A 25,356-nucleotide genomic window follows, 5' to 3' on the forward strand; every position below is an offset into this window, starting at 1 on the left:
TTTTCCTTCAAATGTATATATAATGGAGTGAATATACATTGGGGACTCTTTGAATTACCTGGTGTCGAATGTTTAAAGCTATAGGAAGATCCCTTGAATGTGGATCTAATGTTGAAGATTGAGAGATGATGTATGTGACCCTTTAAAGAAATTGTACAATGCCTGACAATTTTGCCATTCTTAGGGCAAAATAAGTTGCTATTATGAAATTAAGCCTTTGAAGCTTATTTTATGATATTTGAGCAAGTCAATTGGTTGAGTTTGTACATATTAACAGAATTGTGTGGGCATCATTGTAGAAACTTGTAGAGGCATTGAGGAAGCAGAGTATGTTCATATGAAGCTACAGAACAAATTGAGACAATGACTAGTGAAGCTCCTAGTACTTCAGGCCAGCAGTTCTACAAAGATGCAGCGCATGTTCTGTCAAGTGGCAGAAACGCTGCAGAGAGAAATGAAAATAATATTTGCATACAGACAGGTGAGGAATTTTCTACCGAGTTTCTGCGGGATCGTGTTGCTCTGAGAAGATTGCCAGTGATATCTGAAGGGGAACAGCACCAGCCAAAGAGAGTGGATTATAAGTTTAATCAGAACCATCAGCTTGTTTATGAGGATCTCACTGGCATTCTTGGGCTACAGAGAATTGATTCTGAACACAGTTCGGAATTCTCAGAGTTAGTTCCAGTGACCGGATTTGGGACTGAAGCAGAGAACAAGGCTTATACTGATAATATAAACAGATACCATTGGGAATATGGTGCAACTGGGCAAGTTCCTGGTAAGTTTGCTGATGAGAGTAATCCTGATCAAGTAACTCCAGGACCAAATGCTTCACCTGTATATGTGGTGGAGTCCCCTCATTCATACTATCCTTATGGGACAGAATTTTCAGAAGGTTCTTTCTCTGGAAAAGTGAAAGTTCTCTGCAGCTTTGGGGGAAGAATATTACCAAGGCCAAGCGATGGTAAGCTTAGATATGTGGGTGGAGAGACACGGATTATATCCATCAGGAAGAACATCACTTGGGAGGAACTCACAAACAAGATTTCTGGAATTTGTAACCAACCTCATACAATCAAATACCAGCTTCCTGGTGAGGATCTAGATGCACTTATATCTGTTTGTTCAGATGAAGATCTTTATCATATGATAGACGAATATCAAGAGCTGGAAAGAATTCAGGGTTCTCATAGACTGCGGATATTTCTTGTATCTTCAGAGAGCCCAAGTTCAATGGAAGGAAGGGCTGCCCAGCCAAGTGATGCTGATTATCAGTATGTTTTTGCTGTTAATGCCACGGTGGACCGAAGTCCACGGAAGAGCTCTAGTGGGCAGAGTTTGACAAGCCAGACCTGCCAGTTTGGGAATACCTCAGATTATAGTCCAACTTTTCATAGAGACTCTCCTACATCAGCATTTCCTTTGGAGATTAAGGATTGTACTCCAAGTTCCTCGAATTTGGCGGGAATGTTCTCAAAGCCTGCTTCTCGGTTTCTAACTAAACTTCAGATACCAAGAAAGTCATTCAATCAAACCCCTCCAATATCTCCAGTTCAGCATAGAGATCCTAAGAATTCTAATGTGCAAATTTATGGGGATCGGAAACGTGGTCATGGACATCAGAGCATCATTCCATTTGTTATCGAGACACGTCCTTGTGAAAATCCTTACTCTCTTGATGCCATGGGTTATTATAATAATCTTCCTCATGGGCCTCCATTGACAAATTACCATCATCCTAACGAATATTTGGTAGAAACTGACCAGGCTAACAAATCCCAAGACAGACACTTCCACCACCGTAGCCCCAGTAAAGACTTTGTGCATTCTCCATCATATTGTCAAAGTGATATTAACAATGACCGAAAAATGCTAAAGGAGAGAGCATTCCATTCAGATATGGTTTCCTTTAACCCTGATGATCCGATGGGCTTACGGTCAAGGCTTAATGATATAGATGTGTCTCATCACAAAATAATACATGCATTCTCTGACTCACAGTTGCAGGAATATGGTGAGAGGTCCAATTGCTACTCCCCACTGTCCTCGAGTACTGAGAGAGACAAATCACCGTCACTGGCAATGTCAAATTTCCCACATGAATGGCGAGTTCAATGTGAAGAGAGAATTAACGAGAAACAGCAAATGAATAAATATGAGAATCAACCTACTTCCATGATGCCTGGAGATTGCAAGGGAAATGTCGAACTGGGTCAAGAGATGTTCAACTGGACAGATAGGAATATCACTTGTTCTCATCACAAAAAAAAACACCTAGAAAGAAATGTTGAAGTTTCATCACATGATAATGCCAAGGAGCTTGAGAAGTTACCAGACCTCAACTATCTCCCCTGTGTTTGTCTATCCTCACAAGAGCAACAAAACCTCAGAGGAGGGATTTCTGCTTCATCAGTCATTTCTTCTGAAACTTCTGCAGATAGCATGAGAGAGCACTCCCATGGTTACCGATTAGAAGCAATGGCTTCCAAGTTCTTAATTAAGAGCCAGACTTCTGACAAGGATAAGCAGTGTGCTACAACTGAGACATTAAGTATTCAAGCAGTATCAGATGGGTACCCTGGACTACTACCTGTTGCATCTCAGGGATTGGATGACCAAGAATCCATGGGCCCAAGCTGTGTAAGTATGTCTCCGTTTGCAGAAACAAATTTCTTTCCAAAATTTAAGTTGTACAAGAATAACACTTCTATGTATGCCTTATTTCAGAAGACAACCACAGGTGCTGTTTTGAGTGGAGAGGCTCCTCTCTGTAATACAGATTCCGTAAATCATCCTGACTACCAGGTTCAAATGGTGGGACTTAGCCAAACGTCTTTTGAGGGAGCGAAGTTTGGAGAAGTTGTCTGTCTTCAATCACAGCTGTCAGATAGTCATCCTGAAAATACGATGGAATCAGTAGTTAGTGTTAAAGATATAATTGATTGTACACCTCCTGGCATCCCCTTTACGTCAAAAGTTGTGTCACGTATAGAAGATGAGGCCTGTGATGATTTTCCATCTCCTAGAAAATCAGAAGCAGAGAATGCCACTTTAGGATCTGAATGCGAGGTAAAAAACTTCACTATGGAACTAGAGTTTAGTGGTTATCATGTTTTATGATATTATGTCAAGTGGTTCATCTGAGTTCCTACACTACATATATAAATAGGGTGTGAAAAGTAATGGCAGAGATATGGATGACTCTATCAGTGATGCTGCTATCGCTGAAATGGAAGCGGACATCTATGGTTTGCAGGTTAGAGTTGCTATATTTCTGGATTTATGCGTGAGTTTATATTGTTGTCCTTTCCTATCATGGGTGCTAGTTTCTCTCTTTACCATGCCTGGACAATTAGGATCTTTTTTTTTTTCCTTCTTGTGACTCCTTTCGCATGAACTGGTGTGTGCTGACTTGAACTTTCTAACATCATGTGGATGATGAGCGCAATTGGCTGTGAATGATCTTCTTTGACCAGAATTTGCAATCTTTTTATGAAAGTGACCATTTCATTTTCTTTGTTTTGTGAAAAGTTGGATGTTTGTGAAAATGTAGTATTTTCCTCAGTATTAGAAGTGATCCCAGTACACACAGCTTTAGACTAAAAATCATATCAGCAAGTAAGACGAGTTATGGAATGAAACTGCTGTTATGGACGTAATCTTTACATTCCTTGAGATCATACTATGGTTACCATGGGAGTTTCCTAACAGGTGGTGCTTCCCCCATATTTCCTATTTTACAATGGACTTTTAAGAGGCTCATTTTACATTTAGGGCCTAATGCAGGGGCTTCCTAGATTTAGAATTGAACCCAGGACCATCTGATTCATATTGATTGGTGTCACTTTGTCAAGTTAATTGAAGCAACTGCTTTACAGTTTATATGTATGGAATAATAATGACATCTAAATAATTTTCTTTTTTAGAGTACTAAGAAAATGAAACGTTGCTGATGCATTATGACAGCCAAATACCATATGCCTTCTTAACTAGAATGGATCTAGGTTATATCTTATACCCCTCGTTATTTACTGCTGTCGTTTCTTTCTCTCTTTCTGAGTTTCATTTAACTATGCATCTTTAAGATATTGTCTTTAGAAACAAATTTTTTTTTTTTTTTCTGTACTTATCAAAGAAAATAGCTTATTTCATGTAACAAACGAAGTTATAACCTGATTACATAGTATAGAACTACCAATTTCATTTCTTCTTCTTTTTCTTCACTGTATATGGTTTTTAGTGGTCATGGTAGATAAGAAAAATCAGATTTCCGGTAAACAACCCATAATCTGAAAAGTACAACCCTATAACCTGAGATTGAATCTGTTCTCCTGTTTCTCTCTTGATTTTCTTCTTCTTCTTCTTCTTCTTCTTACAAAATTAATCCTTTGTTTTTAGCAAACAAGTAAAATCTGGAGTCGATGTTTAACTGTCTGTTTCATATACTGAAATGCAGATCATAATGAATGGTGATCTTGAAGAACTGAAAGAGTTAGGATCTGGTACATTTGGAACTGTATATTATGGAAAATGGAGGGGGACTGATGTTGCTATTAAGAGAATAAAAGAGAGTTGCTTTTCAGAAAAATCATCAGAGCAAGATCGACTGGTTGGTACTAGAATCATCAGCATTTGAACTTCTGAAATTCTGCTCTGTCATAGCTCTTCTGATTTGGATAGTTTTTTTCATACAATTTCTTACAATGTACAGAAGTTTCAACCTGAAGGAAAAAAAATAAAAAATAAAAAATAAAAAATTTGAACTTAAATTAGGTTCTCGATGAATTGAATGGCATTACTCTTTTTTTTATTTTTCTCAAGCACTTGATTGGTATTACTTGGTATCTTCTACACCATAAAATTTGGTATTAGAATTTTTCTGGATGAAAATTTTAACTCCCTTAGCTTGTACAGACTAAAGACTTCTGGAGAGAGGCACAGATATTGTCAACTCTTCACCATCCAAATGTGGTAGCATTCTATGGGGTAACTCCTGATGGGCCCGGAGGAACGTTGGCAACTGTAACTGAATATATGGTGAATGGATCATTGAGAAGTGTACTAGTAAAGAAGGAAAGGTGAGTTTATCATACTTATTTCTTCCCTTTCATCTTCTAAATAGATTTATGAAATTCTCAAAATTCTTCCTGCAGGGTGCTTGATCGTCGAAAAAGGCTCATAATTGCAACGGATGCAGCTTTCGGCATGGAGTATTTGCATTTGAAAAATATTGTTCATTTTGATTTAAAGTGTGATAATTTGCTAGTCAATTTGAGGGATCCCGAACGACCTATTTGCAAGGTAATTAATAGCAGGACGATATTTTGATTAAGCCAATTGTTTTTTGTATCCATCTTCATGGTGGATCCGGCCACTTATAATTACTAGGTTTTTATTTTCTTTGAGGTCTTCAATAATTAGTGTTTCCTACATGGATTATTTTCCGTTAACTAATTAGAAACACATTTAATGATGTATAGAAGCATTGTGTGACTCACCTGGGCTTGCTACCTGCTTTGCAGGTCGGGGATTTTGGGTTGTCCAGAATCAAGCGCAACACATTTGTCACTGGTGGTGTTCGAGGGACCCTTCCATGGATGGCACCAGAATTACTAAATGGTAGCAGCAGCCGGGTCTCTGAGAAGGTTTGGAACTTGTAATAAAGCCTATTATCATCCTCCATGGAGTTTAAGACTGTCTGAATCAGAATCATTTATGCCCTGAAAAATGCAATAACAAGGTCTTTTGTGTTTTGTTTTGTTTTATAGGTTGATGTTTTCTCATTTGGTATTGTCTTGTGGGAGATTCTGACTGGTGACGAGCCATATGCTAACATTCATTGTGGTGCTATCATAGGTAAGTTCCAACCCAATTGTTGTGTATTTTTTCATCAAAGTTTTAGTTCCATACCATCTTAAGAGAGCTTTGTTTAAACTGCTGCAAGTTTTAAAGTGCATACCTAGGTATTCATTAATAAAGTTACTTCAATCTTTCTTTTTTTCTAGCGAGGAAAGAGTTTGCTCGAATCTTTTTCTTTTTGGATAGTTATTGAATTATGTACACAACTCCACATATGCTATTCTCCAATCCTTAGGAGTAACATTGTTGTTGTGTTGTTGTTGTTGTTAAGCCCAAGGATATCTGGTAGTTATTATCTTATAGTTCCTCAGTCAATTTAAAAACTGCATTGGTTAATGATTCTGATTACACAAACTAAAATAAATAGCTCTTATTTTCTTTGGCAAGTTATGGACTGTGTATGTCTTTTATGATATATCAAAATAACATACTCTTTTTGGAGATATCGTACTCTTTTATGAATTATACAGTTAGGGTAAGGATATTCAGCAATTATGATGAGTTTTAGTTTCCCATTTTGGAGATCCTGTATTTACAGATAGAGTAGAAGCATGAATCTTGGGCATGTAACTTGCATAAAGCTTCTATCAGATTTTTTTTGTGCTACGCACCACTTTTGGAACCCATTTAACTTGTCTCCAACCAAACCACATTAATTTCATATTGATGACTCTTAGCTATTAACAACTTGTTTGTTGTAAAGGTCATGAGTTCTTTCAATGGGATGCCTTCTAGTGCAATGGTAAAAATCTCATACTATCAAAAACAAGTTTGTGGGTTTGCTTTTGAGAGTAGTCACTGTTGGAAAATATGAATTGAAAAGGGGAAATGATGAAGGCAATATATAAGGACTTCAAGGCTCGATCACAATGACGATTTCTTTAGAACATATCTGGCCCCCTTTCTAAAGTGCTAAGAGGATTGGACAAAATCGTTCCCAAATACAACAATGCCCAAAACGTTACTCTAGATTAGTAGATTAGCACCTTCTAGAGTAACTGAAAACACCTTTAGAGCGAGAAGAATGCATAAATTGTATGGAATAGAAGAAGAAAAATTGTTGTACCTTGGAGATGACCATAAGGTCATATTTATAATGTTTATGAACTCATCTCAACAGTCCAAATTGATTTGATCTAACAGTCACGAATCATAACCATTATATCCCACTTAACAGCCACCTTAATGAGCATTTTAATACCTTAAAACGGTTAGAATGACCTTGATTAATCGTCTGAAATGGCAAGTTCGATCGATGGAAGTCTTAGGATGCGCTTTGATCGAACGAGCTAAAAATCAAAGTATCGACCTAGGCTCTCAGGTTTTTGTACTGATCTAATTCGTTCAATTGAACTAAGATCTCTATCAATCGAGATTCTCTATTGTGGGCCAATCTAAATTTTCAAAATAATTTAGGGCTCTTCAATGCTCCTCGCTCTGATGCGAAGTGTGCCTCATAGGGCCCAAAACCCATTGCTTGTGTGCGTGTCGCAAGCAGCATTGCCAGCACTAGGCGGCTTAGCCCTCTTCTCCATCATTCAAGTTAGAGTGAGGAGGATAACTTATAAAGGTGTTGGGTTCATTATCATTAGCCAATGTGGGACAAATGTTTCCTCCATTCCATACAATTTCGAATTTTGGATTGAAATAAATAATGTAAATCTTTCCAAAAAACTCTAACCCCCACCCCTTTCTCCCTCCTTTGCTTTGGCAGCAACATTACAGGGTGATAACCTTATTTATTTAAATTTCTTCCAATATACATCCCTAGACACTCTCCTTGTGCTGTTTGTTGACAGAAACGACTTGAATCAACATTTTGTGGCACGACTATCTTGAGAAGCATTTTCAAAATTTTGCTTCAACATTGGGTTTTGTTCTTTTTTGAAAACAAACAACAATTGAAAAAAAAGAAAAAAAAAAAAAAATGTGTGGCCTTTTGAAACCTTAACCACCAAATGTGAAATGGATCAAAACATACTTGACATTTTCAGATAACCAATGTATTCAAGAACTTGGTCTCCAAATCACATAAAGTATTTCTAAAGAACTTTATCAGCCACTTGTAGACAACTAGGTTATATTTCTAAAACTTTGATTTTTCTGGTAAATAACTTTATCCATTTCTATGTCATATTTCTTGAACAGCCCCTATGTTCTTGAAAATGCGTAATTTGCTGATCTTTACTAGCCATCATGCATCATTCATTCAGTGTGGCTAGCTCTGTTATGAACTTGATGATCACTTTGTGTTGTGTGAATTTTTTATGAAGGAGGTATTGTAAATAACTCGCTCAGGCCTCCAATTCCAAAACGTTGTGATCCTGAGTGGAGGAAGTTGATGGAAGATTGCTGGTGTCCTGATCCTGCAGCCAGGCCATCATTCACAGAGATAACAAATAGGCTACGTGATATGTCAACTGCACTCCAGAAAAAGCGACAGAGTCCTGCCAAAAGATAAACCCAACATCCTCATGTAAGTCACACTTATATAACCCAAAAAGAAACAATTAATAAGTTCTTTTTTTCATGCATCGAGTCTGAAAAGTAGAGCTTCATACAACCCACTGATGTAGAGATTCAACCTGTAGATTAAAAGCACAGATGAGATCCATATATATATATATATATGTTCTTTGTACTTCTCTACTTGTCTATTTTGTTGAGTTTGAAACACTGAAACATTTTGTACACGATAAAAATATGATTTAGAAATGCCAGAGTGCTTTGTAAAGTTCTTACAGAAAATTATGGGACTGCATGCCTTTTTTATCGAGCTTTTTTGAGTCCAGAAGCACGCAAATAAGAGCCTAAATTTACTGGACTGCACAATTTAGAGTACCCCATACATCTCCAACCTAGAAAACCAGCTTAGGTGCTCTTAAGGCTGTCTAAGCACAAAGTTGATAACCTTGCCTTCAACAGTTATTATTTAGGAAACAGAAGTGCAAAGGATTAAAGCATTAATTAAATAATTAAATTTACTATTTTTTATAAATATAAACTTTTTGAATAAGTGGTAGTTTAACATAATATTATAGCTTCCTGGGTATAAGGATAAACTGCTTAGCCCGGTAGAGGTGAAAACTTCTGAATTATCTGATAACTGGTTCTGGTGGGTGGGGTCAGTTATCTGTAGGAGTTTGATTAACGGTGAGGATTGTTGTACAATATGCGTTTGCGACGTACAATTAATCTGAGTAAAGTTCTCATACATTATAAAAAAACATAATATTATAGTAGAAGTCTTGAATTCTATTAATGAGCAACACATTTGCAGAAACATTTCCGGCTGAAGCGTCAAGCAAATTCGAACCCTAACGTTATAGTTTACTTTCCATTTCAATTAAACATTCGCCACTGAACACACGCATTTTAGACGAATATGACGTAGTCGAAATGGTCAAGTTCCAATACTTTCCCTATTATTCTAAAGTGATGTCACTGATGTTGTACTGAACCTGCACAAAATGATCCACCATATTGTAGTGCTTGCTTTGTGGCTGAATTTGGATCGAAGAACTTGGAGCTGTTTCAGCATTTCACATCTTGAGGTTGAATTTTCAAAGATAGCTTGGTTGACACTTGACATGAAGGTATATTTTATGCAGTAGTGGGAAAGAAAAATGAAGATAAGAGTAAACAAAAGAAAAGATGGGGCCTTTTACCCCTTTTGCCTATTGTGTGCTTCAGGTTGTTGAAGCACCTTTGATTGTCCCCCCTGAAAAAAGTGTCGGAAAGAAAAAAAATAAAATAAAGTAAAAAAGTAAAAAGATAAAGAAGCTGCTCAGTGGAAACTCTCTTCGATCTTAGAAATGCTTACACCACCCTAGAACATACTCTCTTCTTTTTATGTGTTTTTTTTCTTTAATAATGTTGTATGCCGATTTTTTTCCCTACAATTATCCCATGATGTTGATATCACCGTCTCATTCAATAGATTATGATAGTCTAATTCAATACCATGATGTTGAAATAAAATAATAGTGCATTATAAATATATTATTACATAATTTTAAAATAATCTAACATTATGTATAATATTAAATATAATAAAATAAAATTTCGACAATAAAAAGATTCTTTCTTATTTCACTCGAAGATCTTGTTCCCCTTTACCGTACAATGGTCAACACTTATGGAGGGATCGATGATAATGATCTCCGGCGACAATAGGCCGGAACTAAGTTCTCCATGTTGGGTACGTCAGACCCAACACGAAATAGACATTCCCAAACCATTTTCAAGTGCTAAAGATAATGATAAATTTAAATAATAATAATAACAATAATAGTTGCTTCAAGAATTATTGGATGGCTTTAAGAATTATTGTATTTCTTCTATTAAGTCGTACTCGAGGTATGCATGATGCATCAAATCACAAAGTCAAACCCACCCATGTCTAATCAAATGCTTTCTCCATTATGATAATTAGACCCCTTTTTTGTGTTAACTTTTGGAATTGTGCACAATAATTCTTATTTTCACGGTATATTTTAAAAAAATAATAATAATAATAATAATGAATCAGATCGCAACGGTGTCGGGTTTTTCTTTTTAAAAAAAAATTAAAAAATAAAGTACATTAAAAAACAACAATAACAAAAGCGAACAAAGCTAAGAAGGACGGATTCAACCCAATAAATCAAGCTAAAAAGTTAAATCTTATGTTACAATAATCCAACTTTAGTGATATTTTAGCTCACTCAAAACTCAAAAGAAGCCGTGGTCCTTAAAGTAGTGACTGTGATACTTTGAAAAGTCTAATCTTTTTTTTTTTTTTTTTTTTTCGGGTGATAAAGTTTGGTGGGAGGAAAAGTAGGAAGGATTAGGTTGCCACAATTGGCTCATAAATAAGATAAAAAGGATGAAAGGACAAAGTGACAGCATTTGTCACATCTATATTGTCAACTTTCAGCTTCCAGTCCAATCCCTAGCTAGGCGTGGCTTCTATATATGCCTAGTAATGGGTGTCTGTTAAATCTTTTTTCTAGATACGGTAGGTCACGTGGATTAATGTAAAAATAAATAAAATAAAATGTTTGATATGAAAAAAATAATAATAATAATTTGTTTTGTAATAATTTTTTTATTTAAATAATAATAAAAAGTAAATAATTTGATATAAAAAATAAAAAAATATAAATATTTTGGTGTTAATTTTTTAAAAAACGATGAAGTGAATAGTATTGAAAAGGAGTGGGTTTCTGTGGGTTATAATTCAAAATTATAGAAAGTTATTTTAGTTGACCTTCTAACAAAAATTAGCAAAATAAAAAATAAAAAGAATTTCATTCGGCTAGTCATTTTGACAAAGGAAATAAATAGCAAGCTCAACCATGCATAAAAGAAATAAAATAAAAATATAAAATAATGATTCTCTCCTCAAATAAAAACTTGAGTTAAATACTAAATTAGTTTATGGGTTTTCATTACTTTATTTTTCTCTCATAGGGTTTCATTTTTATCACAGGAAGTTCTTGTGGTTTTGATAATAAACTAAGTTAGTCCTCCGTTAATTAACCATTAGTTGACTTAACAGAATTTCACGTGGACCAATCAAATGTTGACAGGTGACACTTACTTAAATTTTTTTTTTTAATTAAAAAAAAAAAAAAAAATTGGCCACCCCCATCTGGCCGGATGAAGGTGTCCGGAGCCTAAGGGGTGGCCGCAACCACCCCCAATGGTGGTTGAGCCACACCCAATTTTTTTTTTTTTTTTTTCGAAAATACATTTTTTTAAAAAAAAAATTAAGTAGGTGCCACGTGTCAATATGTGATTGGTCCACGTGAAATTCCGTTAAGTCAACTAACGGTCAACTGACGGAGAACTAACTTGGTCTATTATCAAAACCACAGAGATCTTTTGTGATAAAAATGAAACCCTAGGAAGAAAAAAATAAAGTAATGAAACCCTAAGGAATTTAGTATTTAACCCTAAAAACTCACCCATCATCTTCTCTCTTCGCTTCTTTAAAGCATTTTTGGTTGTACAGTTGTACTGCATTCTGGGAGGTCTGTGTCATTCAAATTTTAGGATTGATATTGAACCTTTACCGAAAGGGTAACTCTAAGAAGTAGCTCAATCGATTGAGATCATGTTTAATAAAGTGTAGATCACTGTTTCGAATCTCTCTCCCCTATCTTGTGCGGATATGTTAAAAAGTAGTTGATTTTGTTTGTATTTGGTCATATATAGTGTTTGTGTGCCTGCTTGAAGCAATTTTTACTGCAAATGAATTAACTCATCATGTGATTTATTTTTAAATGACATTCATTCCTCTAATAAGATATTTACTTATTACATCTGATTTATTACCATGACGGTTAGAAAAGATACATTTTTTAAAATATGACTGTTGAGAATAAACAATAAATGGAACATGATTTTTTTCGGTTTAAATAAATGAAAAAATATTCAGTTAGTTATAATAAAATACTATTTTTGTCTTTTAACTTTTTTTTTTTTTTTGTTAAAATCTTGATTATGATAACAATTTAATGAAAAGCCATAATATTTGGAAAATAAATATTATCGGTTTAGTGAAAGACAAGGATGTGACTCTCACATTTCTCTTTTGACCAACGAATTGTTCAACTCCAAACTTAATTTGCTGCCATTTTCCATCAATCCATCCAACTATCTCCTGTGTGACATTTAGCAAAAGCGTGCACAGATGAAAAAAAAAGTAGTTGCAAGAAACATTATTGGCTCATCCTATCCTTAATGTTGCGCATTATAAAAGCATAGCACTATTCCCTATCTTCTGCCCCCAAAAATTAAACGATGCGATAGAAATTGTTAATGGTTTGCGCCAAAAAGGATCTAATTAGAGTCCGTACGTACAGATAATTGATCGAAAATATCTAAGTTAATCTAAATAGTCTCTAATTATGGTCCGTATGGCATGTTCTAAGAGAGGCCAACAAAGCAGTTCACCATTTTGCAAAAGCAGCTTTTCATCAATTTCTAGAATAAGTTTAGATGGAAGATAACCCTATCTTTATCCAAAATATTGTATTTGCTAAGTAGGAGTTTACCGTAAATATTATTAATTCAACTGAACATGCATCTTGTATTCTTGTATATTTTCTTTATCTGTAATTATTTGTTTCCATCAATTTCATCTATTTTACACAATAAATAAGTAACCCACAAATGTTCACCCGAAAAAATAAAAATAAAAAATAAAAAATAAAAAATTGCTTGTGCATTGTGACGGGACTGTTAAGCATATATATTGGTAAGGGAGTGGCCAGACAACTCCTCTTAAGAGATTTGATTCATTCCTGGCCTTTGTTAAAACTTGAGAACAGGATCTCACTATTTTGGGTAGCTATATTTTATTTATTTCGTTACATCGATCTAATTGCATATGGTTCTTAAATAAGTGAAGCTAGCTCGAACTGTCTGGTACTTACTTGAACAAGTGAGGCATGTCCATGCTCTAACTTGCACCCGATCAAGCGAGATTTTAAGTTAAAATTGTTTACAATTAAAACATTCAGTGGCCTATTTGATCAAACGAGGTTTAAGTTTGTTCGATCAAACTTTTTTTTTTATGTCGGGGAACCTCTCAAAGGCAGGGCCCTTCAATTCGAACTCATCCCTGCAGAGTAAACGTCAGTCTCATGCACCACACCCTCGGAAGTTTTCCTACATGGAACTGGTTAAATCACTGGCTTTTCACCAAGGGATGTGGCCCCAAAGGATTGTTTGCACCTATGAGGTGTTGAACCTTGAATTTTGAAGGGGATGATACATCAAGACCAAAACCTCCACCACTTGGTCTAATGAAGTACGACCGAGCCTTCAACCTAGGCTCTCGAGTGTAAGTATGGAATCTCTCTGCAACACTTCATTCGAACGAGCTACGACGGACCCTTTGTCTGAACGTCTCAATTTTTAGTACTAGGACTTGATATGAGCTTGTCACATATTAATCAATATTCTTTATATATATATAGAGAGAGAGAGAGAGCTATCAAGTCCCAGAAACATTGCTAGAACGTAACATTTGGATTTGTATAACTTTTTCCTTGTACTTACTAAAAAATAATAATTTTCTTGTGACGATTTGATTTATTATTAGAGAAATGCTACATTTATTAATTTTTTTTTCTAAAAAATTGATTTTCAAGTGATGTGTTACCATGAAACTTAATACATTTTCTCTAAATAATAGATCACACCTCAGATCCTAAGACAAACAACCCTTCTTGTGTTACGGAATTCCGTCCGATTAGTTTATGCAACGTGATGTATAAAATTTTATCCAAGGTCCTTGCAAACAGACTAAAGAAAGTTTTACCTTTCATTATTTCTCCTACCCAAAGCGCCTTTGTCCCCGGGAGGTTAATTTCAGATAACGTTCTCGCGGCGTATGAGACTTTACATACAATGCACTCCGGGATGAGGGGAAAAAAAGGTTTTATGGCGGTCAAGCTCGATATGAGCAAGGCTTACGACCGGGTAGAATGGAGATTTTTGGCGGCAGCTATGAAGGGTATGGGCTTTGACGAGCGGTGGATTAGATTGATTATGATGTGTGTAACCTCGACAAAGTATGCAATTTTGGTCAATGGTTCTCCTTGGGGCAATATAATTCCTTCAAGAGGCCTAAGACAGGGAGACCCTATATCTCCATATCTGTTTCTAATCTGTGCGGAGGCGCTGAGTGCCATGTTGACAAATGCCCATCATGAAAGGAGGCTGTCGGGTGTTCCTACCTCCCGACGCGGTCCCCTTATTAGTCATCTGTTTTTTGCAGATGACAGTTTACTATTTTGCAGGTCTACTCAATCCCAATGGCAGGCCATGACGGAGATTTTGAAGATATATGAAGGGGCATCTGGACAAAAAATGAATGACAATAAGACCTCCATCTTTTTCAGTAAAAATACTCCAATGGAGGATCGTCGACAGATTTTGGAGTTAGCTGGAATACCCTCCACTCAACGATATGAAAAATATTTGGGGTTACCAACACTTGTGGGGAAATCGAGAACGGCGGCCTTTCGAAGCATTATTGAGCGGATATGGAAACGCCTCCAAGACTGGAAACTTCAGTTCCTCTCTCAAGCTGGAAAAGAGGTCCTATTGAAGGCGGTCATTCAAGCAATCCCTACTTATAGCATGAGCGTGTTTTTATTTCCAAAGTCCTTATGCTTGGAAATAAACTCACTTATGCAAAAGTTTTGGTGGGGCCATAAGATGAAGGAGAACAAAATTGCTTGGATGAGTTGGAACAAGATGGGGGTCTCAAAAGGGTCCGGAGGTATGGGGTTTCGGGATTTTAATTTTTTCAACAAGGCCCTTTTGGCAAAACAGGTGTGGAGAATGTGGGAGTCGCCCGACAGCTTTATTGCAAAAATTATGAAAGCAAAGTACTTCCCAAACTGTTCTATCCTTGATGCCCCAAAGGGGAAACGGCCTTCTTTCGCTTGGCGGAGCATCCAAAGCACGTGTGATATCGTTCGGGAGGGTCTTATATGGAGAGTGGGAAATGGGGAGAAGATTCGTATATGGCAAGACAAGTGGCTTCACAATCCGAACGACTACCGGATACACTCCCAACCGACAGTGCTTGCCCCGACGGCTCGGGTGTGTGAACTTGTGGATAGAGACACCAAATGGTGGAAAACCAACCTCATCGAACAGATTTTTTCTCCGGCAGAAGTTAGAATGATTCTAGCCATCCCCCTTAGTAGCAGAAATCAAGAAGATTGTATGGTGTGGAGGGGTACGGTGAAGGGGGATTTTTCGGTTCGAAGTGCTTACCATTTGCAAAAGAAGAAGGAGGAAGAGGGACGTGGAGAATGCTCAATACGCAGTTCCAGTAGAGCCGTGTGGAAGCTGATCTGGAAATTAAAGGTACCAAGTGTGGAACAAAATTTTCTTTGGAAGGCTTGCCAGGATATATTACCCACCAGAGAAAACCTCCACAAACGACACATCATCGACGACCCAAGGTGCCCTATATGTGGCCTTGAGGTTGAGACGGTCTTCCATATTCTATGGAGATGCCCCTCAGCTATGGATGTGTGGGGTGAAGGGGATCGTAAATTTCAGAAAAGCTCCCTCAATGGTCCTCAATTTGTCCAAGTTGTGGAAAGAATGTTCCAAGTATGTAATTTGGAAGAAATGAGACTGTTCGTTGGATTGGCAAGGCGGATATGGTTACGAAGAAATGAGGTGATACATGGAGGTTCTTTTGCCTCTCCGAAAGAGCTGCTTCTACGTACAAGGGGGGCTCTACTAGATTTCCAACAAGCCAACGAGACGCCAGTTGTGCCGGGGACACCAGCCAGGTCTGTTCAGGTGATGACTCCTCCGAATGGGTGGATTATTGCACATTGGGACGCCTCGTTGGACACGGACAGAGGACTTATTGGACTGGGAGTGTTACTGCGAGACCACAAAGGGAAGATGATTATGGCAAGAAGTCTCACACGACGGGGTTATCTTAGTGCTATCGATGCGGAGACAATGGCAGCTATTACTGCTGTCCAAATCTGCCGAACCTGGGGCTTTGACAGCACGTTGTTTGTGGGCGATGCACAGCTGGTAGTGGAAGCAGTTCAGCAGGGGACGCGAGGTTGGAGTAGGCGGCACCCTCTTCTCGAAGACCTTCACCATCATCTGCGTGAGTTGTCACACTGGAAGATAGCTTACAGTGGAAGGGAGGCCAATCGGCCAGCACATGAGCTTGCAAGAATGGCAACTAAAAGTGTAATGGATGCTATGTGGGTTGTTGACCCTCCTCTCTGTATTCAGAACCTACTGGTTCTTGAGGAAGCTATTTTTGATGCTTAATTGGAAATAATAGTAACACAGTTTATCAAAAAAAAAAAAAAAAAAAAAAAAGATCACACCTCAGAAGTAATGGTAGCACATTACTTTTTTTTTAAAAAAAAAAAAAAGTATTAATAATAGCTTTTCTCGCTTTGAAAAGTACCTTATATATATACAGAATTTGTGGTTATCCATATATATTTTGTCCCCAGAAGATATTCGCTGGCCCTACCATTAATTTACTGTGGGAAGAGAGAAGAAGAATGCATGGATACGTTTTACAGCCTGACAAATAGCTAGGCACGATCGATGAAACGAATTGAAGAGCCAGCTAATAAGTGTCCCTCCTCCTATACACACTTGAAAGAAACTAATAAGTTTTACAGCCCGACAAATTATAGGCACCATCGATGAGACAAATTAAGAGCTGTTAAGTGTCTGTACCACCCCAGTTGAAAGAAAGTATTGGCCATGGGGAATTGATTTGGGCAGGATAAGTTGGTCAAACTATACAATGATAACATCGAGTATTTGTGCAGTCACAACTGACGCTATAAAATAATTGAATTGGGAGTGAAACAGATTAATGTCCGAGACGTGTGCTTCCATGTCTGATCATTAGTTGACGACTTGTAGCTTAGTAACTTTGCTGATACTGTAACACCACTAGTACAGTAGCTTAGAGAGACAATAAACTCAGGAAACGTGTTTCCTAATTATGTACAGTACTCTTTTTCCTCGTTTCCTTGTCTTGGTTCTGGTCAAAACCAAAGTTTCGCCCGACCAAATTAGTTACTAGAAAATCTTTACAATTATTGTCGTTCACATTGCAAAAAAGAAAAACACAATTGAAACCTACAGCAGTTGGCTTCATATATATAAACATGTTCACACGGTTATTTGCTCCAAGAGGACAAAGCTATATATACATCCCCTGCAATAAGGTCCATACTTATCTATGAAGCTATATATACATACATTACCATCCACTGCGTGGAGATGCAATAGAAATGATCATTTTGTCCCTAGCGACAAGGAATATTGTTTTCAAATCACTTTGGACAAAACAAAAATTTCTTGGACACCAAGCTTCGAAATAGCAATACATATAATATGTATAGAAAGAGTACTTTAAATAAAGTTACTTGCCAACTGCCTAGCTAGGCTGCGGTTCCTGCTGCTTCAAGTCTTCGGCACTAACAAATGTACCATGAAACCCATAAGGAACTCTAGCAGGCAGTCTCACTGTAGCCACTTGCTTCATGCTTGAAGCTTCCACTATCACCATCTCCGACCTCTCACTTTTCTCATCCCTCACAAACCCCACTATAAACCCTTCATCATCATCAACACTTGATCCGTTACGTATTTTATTTTTGGGCACGTAAAACGGCTCCCCCCCGAACCTTTTCGTCCCGTACAAATATTTGGTAACGCCGCCAGTACTCAAATCAACCTTCGCAATGCCACAACACTTGGGCCACGGCTCCGTTATTGCTGTGTACACGTATCGAGTCTTTTGCCCAAGAAGCTGCCTATTCACTTGCCCTGCTTCCAAGTTCATTCCCGGCACGATGACTCGGCGCGTGGACTTCCCGGTCCTCATGTTCAACCTAATTTCCGATAACTCGCTCCGTATCGGGACTTCGCTTTCGTTGAACACCGAGTCCGGCGGGCTCATGCACGACCCGATAATAACGATAGTCTCATCATCATCATCTTCCTCCCAAGCATTCCATAAATGGAAGCAAAAGCAATTGGGCACGTCAATCCACTGAATTCTCGACTCGTCAACGTCGGCTTTCGGCAAAACTCCGAACCGGGAGGTCTTGCTCTTGTCGTAGATCACCGGAGACCCGCCCCGAATCATCTCGGATAACTTGAATACCACTTGGTGGTCCGGGAGTATCACAAAGTTGTGTGTTATGGCAAAGTCATGCACCATTGTCGGCCATTGAAGCGAGATATCCACGTCACGTGACTTTTTTCTGCACGTGTCGAACTTGAAGTATTTGAGGTAGGGTTTTTTCACCACGTTGTAGCTCAGTGCATGAAGCTCGCCGGTTATGGGGTCCACCTTGGGGTGGGCTATCATGGGACAGTCCAGCTGATTGTTGAAATTAAACCGTTCCACCGTTTCAAGATCACCATCACCGTTGATCTTCACATGGTACGGAAGGTCGTCCTCTGACATGGCTAACAATCGGCCGCTGAAATACACCAGCCCTGCGTTGGCCACGCCTGTGCCTCGTGAGCCCTCGATTAAACCGGCACCGGCTCGAGCGAAGAACAGCGCAAGCCGAGCCAGCCCCAAGTGGCCATGCAGCTCCCCAATCGACTTGGGAAACACAGGCCTTCCCATAGCGGCTTCTTGCACGAGCCGGCTCGTGCGCGTGTACCTACAGCTGTAGCTTGCCTGGTTCCCGGAGGATAAAGAAACCGCGTGTATCATACCGTCCCCATCGAACAAATGATGTCCGCCTGAGGGCGCGTACATGGGATTAGCCCCATTCCGCAAGTAAACGCCGTGAAGGCTTGCCGGTATCTCACCCACCACCTCAAGCCCATGCTGAACCGGGCACTCTTGAACCGGGGCGAAGTTACCGGATATCTGAACCGCCGGGTCGAGCGTTTTGGGCAGTTTATGGTTCTTTTCTTGCGGTAATATGAGTGAGGCCTCTATAAGGTCTAGAACCGAAGCTGCTAGCTTTTGCAGGGGATTTAAGTGAGGTGGGTACGTGAGTTTTTGTGGGGTGGATACTGGCTGATGTATGAGCAATGGTTTGCGTTCCGGCAGAAACGATGGCGGTGATGGCGGCGCTGGTGGTGTCTTTAGGGGGACTGTTCTCTTGGAAGGATTAAAGAGGATTTTGGATGTGAAAATTGGGGAGGGGGTTGGATTTTTTGGTGTTGTGGGTGTGTAAATTTCAGTGGGATTTTTGAGACTAGAGGTTGTTGGTAGGGCGGTGAAGTGCAAAGAGCACTGCATGGCTGAAATACTTGAGAGGGAAGAGATATTACTGCGTCTGGGTGTGAAGGGTGTCGAAGAAATGGAGTGGGATACTTTCGTGTTTTCTTGCGTTTATAAAAGAAGGAAAAGCGTTACCAACAATAAAATAAAATAAAATAAAGCAAGGAAAAGTAGTATTCGCCGCGGGCTGTTTGTATATATACGAGGGCTGTGTAAGGGAAACACGTGGACAGAGGCGGAACTACGTCGAGGTTTGGGAAGTTGATATGCTAGATGCCAAATAAGGAGTTTGGCAAATGGGATGGCCTAAACACTGTAGTTGATGTAGATTGATGTGAAAAAAAGTAAGAATGTTTGGTATAAAAAAAATGAAAAAGTGGTATGGAAAAGTGAAAAAATTTTGTTTTGTAGTGATTTTTTTATTTGAATAATAATAAAAAGTGAATGATTTGATATTAAAAGTGAAAAAGTTAGAATGTTTTGATGTTGATTTATTTGGGAAATAGTGATGAACAGTGTTTGGGCCAAGAATGAGAAAAATATTCTCTTGTAATCCCTTTGTCCTTTTTCAATTAGAGAATGTATATAGATATTTCAACCCTATGCTATTGAATTTATTAGAAGAAAAGATTTGCAATTACATGATACGTGTTTTATATTAGAATAATATATATTATATTTAATTTTGAAAACAATATGTTAAAACTTAAGATTGATAGAAATTTTTTTAAAAAAAATAATAATTGTGTACTCTTTTTTGGAAAAAATAAAATAAAAAATTGACAACCTAAAAAGATATATCATTTATTGTCTACCAGTGCCAGCTCAATGCTTAGGCAATTGCCTAAGGCCCCAATAAAAATAGAGTAATGCAAGGAACCATTTTTTTATAACTATAGTATAATTAAGTTTCCTTTCATAAAAAAACAAAACAATTAGAGTCTCAATTATGATAAAAAGTTAGTCAAGTCCTCAAGAGGTAGCTCAATCGGTCGGAACTACATCTAATGAAGCGGAGGTCATTAGTTTGAATCTTACTCCTTCCTCTTGTGCGGACATGTCAAAAAAAAAAAAAAAGTTAGTCAATTGTCTTTAATTAAGGCCTTAATTATAGTAAAAAATTAAATAATATTATGACAAAAAAGTTAGTAAGTACGTAGTAATCTTTAATTAAGGTTCCAATTACGATAATCATAAATACAAAGAATTAAATTTTAAGATATTAATACTTTAAAGGAAAAGAAAGAGAAAATTAGAAAATTACATTAATTGCACTTCTAAAGCAATTATTAAACTCACAGTTTCATCCTAACTTAAAACTAATATATTGGCTAATTTGTTCATTGAATAATTTTTAGAATAGTAAATTTTGTTTTTGCAAATTAAATTCTACATAAAAAAAAAAAAAAGAAAAAAAAAAAGAGAAAGAATTATATGTAACTCAACAAAAAATATGACATCTATTGAAATTAAAATGTCTCGTAACAAAAATGAATTTTGCAATCATTTGAAAAAAAAAAAAAAATTAAGGACAAAAGTTAAAAAGAATGATTTAAAATTAATATTTAAATAAATAAATAAAAATGTCATACTTAAGTTTGTTGCCTAAGGTCTCAAAATCTATTAAGGCGACCATGCTATCTTTGTATAGAGGAATTAGTACGTTGAAAACAATATGTTAAAATTTAAGAATAATAGAATATTTAAAAAATAAATAAAAATTGGAAAAAATGAGAATCTAAAAAGATGTATCATTAATTCATTGTCTACATACAAAGGAAGTAGTACGTATTTATAAGTTTTGAAAGCATTTCTGTATATATTTTTAGTGTTAAATCTTTGGAAGAGAGTGGGAAACTCATGTGGACAATTTTAAGCCACGTGTCGTGGAGAAGCGGCCGCGACCGGGAGATTTGCACGTGGGGGAGGACATGGACCTTCCTAGTCAGAGAGAACCCTATTGGGTCGTCCGTACTACCATCCACCCGCTTGGTGATGGGAGTGCATGCTTTCGTCCAGATGCAGATGGAACCCCACGTGGCAACCCATATGTCCAGGCCCATGCATGGTTTCTTTGACCTTTCTCTCTTTCTCAAATTTGCAATATCCCCCCACCGTCTGTACCTGGGTTTGTGAACACGTGTCCACAAACACAAACTCTCGCCACGTGTCTTCTTAGGGGGTGTTTTTTCTCCAATGCCAGTTTCTTCTCTTGAAATTTTGTTTTGGTTTTATGTGGGTGAAACAACAGGCTTGGTTATTGTTTCTGCTCAGAAGAAACAAGACAACGGCAGTAAGATTGCTAAGCGACAGCTTGCAATTGTCGAGTTCGTTTTGGTCAAAAAGCAAGAAATAGGGCGAGAAACATGGTGGGAGGTTTCATCATTCGTTTGTAGCGGGATATAAAATCATTTTTATATCAAAACATTTGTCGTCATCATCGTAGTCGTACGAGAATCTACTAAATAGCATTACTCAATTTTAATACACAAAACGTGTAATGAATGAATACCGCACGCTACACATATGTTTACCAAAAATAATAATGTCTACACGGGATAACTCAATCAGTTGATAATCATACTTTATAAACAAAAGTCACTAATTCAAACTCTTCTCCTGGACATGTCAACAAATAATAATAATAATAATAATAATAGTAAATCTTCAATAACATTCATGAATCTAAATCTGTTCTAAGGTTCCATCTCTTTTGAAATATTAAGTTAAATATCTTTCACTTTAATTTCTCTTTCTTATTCTGTGTAAGTGAAGCCCATGGCCTGATCTGATGATGTGGACCAGCTTGCATGTAGGACTACAATTTCCTAAGAATTAGACACAAACGGTCCATTCCTTAAAGGCCGCGCACCAAAAGAATATTGCTATCCAACAATCAAGTCCACTGTCAAAAGTCCAACTTCTAATGGATCCCCGCCAATTCGCCACCAAACCTTCTCTTTCCTGCGCAATCCCCCATATTGGCTTCCATTTATTTTCAGCTTTTGTTGTAGGGGCCTCAAAACCAGATCTGCTTGTGCCTTGCATGTATGATGTATCCCCACACCCACAATCACAACTCTCAAGCTCACCATACTTTTTACTGATTATAGTTTGTCACACGCCTCAAAACCAAGAAAATAAAGAAGACACACTACTTGATGCTCGTGTTGCTGCAACAAGAAGAGAAGCAAGACTCTTCTTATAAAAGGCCTAAGAGTCGGTGCTGTCAAAAAGAACTCGACTTGGAGAGAAAAGTCTCCAAAACCCTTAAGGAATATAAGAACCAAAAAAAAAAAAAAAAAGGTAAGGCCCACATGATGGACTTCAAGTGACATTTAATAACTCTCCACGTAAAACTTGAATTCCACCATGTCGCAACAATATGAATCTCCTTAAGATGTGTCTGCCAAAGCCTTAGACAATCACAAGTGGCACTCGAGTCTAAACATCTTTTAAACTTAACCATAGAACGTGGTTTAGACAGAACATCATGCTTCTCTACTAGTCTTGTTGGCCACAAATTAAGCTTTCTCATCTTACTCTTATGGAAGGGGGTCTATTTGAGGGGCTAGGTTGAACCTAGACCTTCATTTCATACTAGAACCTAGAGAGAAATAGAGAGAGAAGAAGAAGAGTCTTCTTTGAGTGTTGTGTTCTTAGGACTTGAAAGCTCTCACCATTGAGGTATAAAGCTTAAACTAGCCTTAATTTTATGTGTTATCTTTCAGGTTTAAGTTGTGATTTTCGTGATATACTGTGTGTCAGTTGTTCTTCCCTTATTAAGGGTTAAAAGCTATGTCTTTTAGGTAGACAAGCTTGACCATTGCACGGAAGAGGTGAATTTTGAGGACTATATTTTTTTTTTTACCCCAAAGCAATGTTTAACCACCCACCTTTTAACTCCTTAGATCATTTTCTTGATTATTTAACACCCACCTTGCACGAGTTTAGCATGTAAAGAGTTGGCATGTGTTATTAAAAGGGTTATCCCTTAACTTAATGAACACAAACATGCTAGTCTCTTAATGAAAATAGTGAGAGATTATAGACCATATAACTTAATGAAGTTGTCATTGACCTTTGTACAAATTTAGTACAAAAAGAGTTGACCTGTTTATTAAACGAGTTAGTCCCTTAACTTAATGAACACAAACATGCTATAGTCTCTTAATGAAATCAGTGAGAGACTATAGACCATATAACTTAATGAAGTTGTCATTGACTTTCACATAAATTTAGTATATAAAGGGTTGACCTGTTTATCAAACAAATTAATTTGAGTTAACTCAAATTGACCAAAATCCAATCATACACAAACTTTTAACATGTTACTTTTATGCTGAGTTCACAAGTTGTATCAAAAATTGACAATCAAAATTTTCAAAATTGATTTGAGCCGGCACATCAAAATTGTGAAATAATCGTAAGATAAAAATTATAATTTTAGAATTACTCTTTCTTTCTTTATTAGAATTATTGTGCATCAAAGCCCGAGAAGCTATTGTGTATGTCGTAGATAATGTTTGAGTTGTAAAAATTTAAAATTATATCTTTAGCATTGTACAAAGCATTTTGTCCCATTTGATTATTATATCAATAAGAGATACTTCGTTTTAAAAAATAAAATTTAAATTTAAAAAAAACCTCTACAAGAGGTCTTGACCATCTCATCCTACGGTAACGGAGCTTATAAGGCATGTCATAGAATGCTAACAGCTGCATCAGATCAGCACCTGCTTCCAGAGGTTGGATGGAAGCGCCACCGAAGTAGTTGATAATAATTTCTCTCGCTTTTTCCCGAACTGGCACGCGTTCCAATGTCCGAAGCAATCGTAAACTGCAAAGAACCACGCCTATTGAAGCGCGTCTAATCTGCCTCCTTATCACCAAAAATACATGGTTATAAAACTTTAACGAATATACGATATTATATACAGTATAATATCATAAAAACAAATATACACATATAATATATAATAATTCTTGGGGTTTTTTTAAGAGAGCATATTCTATGAGGATATGGTGTAAAATTTTATTTTACAGCTTTAAATAGAATTTTGACACATTATATAAAAATACTAAATACAATAAAAATAAAAATATTGTATTTTTAATTCAAACCAATCTCATGAATTTTTCTATTTATTTCAACCCAACGCTTACTACCCACTTTCGAGTCCCTAATATTGGAGTTTTCAAAACCAATAAAGATGGTGGCTCCAGTGGTTTTATAGATGGTTTTGTCAATGAATATTTTGTTTATAATGTATTTTGTTTAGAGAAAAAAAATTATTTGGTGTGAATAATTATATTATTTTTTGGTGTTTCAAGCTTAAATGTCTGCTTCTTATTAAAGTGTGTAAAACACCTAATTTACACAACAAAATGATTAAAATTATTCTTTAAAATAAATTTAATAAATAAAAAATAAATATAAAGAGTATTATTACTCGAATAATATAATAGTACGTTGGAATAAGAAAGTGTTATTTAATGGATATAAAACTCGAAGCTACTTTGCCAACGGTAGTAATCGGCACGCGCGGAAAGTTGGAGTGAAGAAAGAGGATAAGATAACCATATGGGATATCCTCTGCCATCGCTGACGCTTGCATCTTGATCATCTTTATCGGACGCTTGCCATTTTATCTCTGAGTTACACACAATCCTTCCATACTCCTACATTCACTGAATAATTCCATTTTCTCGTTTCGTCCTCTGAC

The 25,356-nt window shown here is 37.0% G+C and overlaps 2 protein-coding genes across 2 annotated transcripts; one reads left to right on the top strand and one right to left on the bottom strand.

The window, feature by feature from the left end:
- Positions 1-309: 309 nt before the first annotated feature.
- Positions 310-9,513, top strand: LOC132178358 (PB1 domain-containing protein tyrosine kinase). Its single transcript, XM_088515454.1, has 10 exons — positions 310-2,643; positions 2,731-3,072; positions 3,173-3,259; positions 4,460-4,612; positions 4,918-5,081; positions 5,157-5,304; positions 5,526-5,648; positions 5,772-5,859; positions 8,136-8,338; positions 9,352-9,513. The coding sequence occupies exons 1-9, from the start codon at positions 364-366 to the stop codon at positions 8,321-8,323; spliced, it is 3,573 nt and encodes a 1,190-aa protein (XP_088371580.1). The 5' UTR covers positions 310-363; the 3' UTR covers positions 8,324-8,338; positions 9,352-9,513.
- Positions 9,514-17,441: 7,928 nt separating this feature from the next.
- NCED6 (nine-cis-epoxycarotenoid dioxygenase 6) lies at positions 17,442-19,750 on the bottom strand. Its single transcript, XM_059590334.2, has one exon. The coding sequence runs from the start codon at positions 19,646-19,648 to the stop codon at positions 17,816-17,818; it is 1,833 nt and encodes a 610-aa protein (XP_059446317.2). The 5' UTR covers positions 19,649-19,750; the 3' UTR covers positions 17,442-17,815.
- Between the last annotated feature and the right edge of the window lie 5,606 nt (positions 19,751-25,356).

The sequence above is a fragment of the Corylus avellana genome, chromosome 4 (assembly GCF_965113065.1).
Source record: "Corylus avellana chromosome 4, dhCorAvel1.hap1.2, whole genome shotgun sequence".
NCBI lineage: Eukaryota > Viridiplantae > Streptophyta > Magnoliopsida > Fagales > Betulaceae > Corylus > Corylus avellana.

Excerpts from the sequence above, each read along its gene's own strand:
- NCED6 (XM_059590334.2), bottom strand. The coding sequence starts at position 19,648 with ATGCAGTGCTCTTTGCACTTCACCGCCCTACCAACAACCTCTAGTCTC.
- LOC132178358 (XM_088515454.1), top strand. The coding sequence starts at position 364 with ATGACTAGTGAAGCTCCTAGTACTTCAGGCCAGCAGTTCTACAAAGAT. Across the intron at positions 4,613-4,917 it reads CATCAGAGCAAGATCGACTG|ACTAAAGACTTCTGGAGAGA; the intron begins GTTGGTACTAGA and ends TAGCTTGTACAG. Across the intron at positions 5,305-5,525 it reads CCGAACGACCTATTTGCAAG|GTCGGGGATTTTGGGTTGTC; the intron begins GTAATTAATAGC and ends CCTGCTTTGCAG.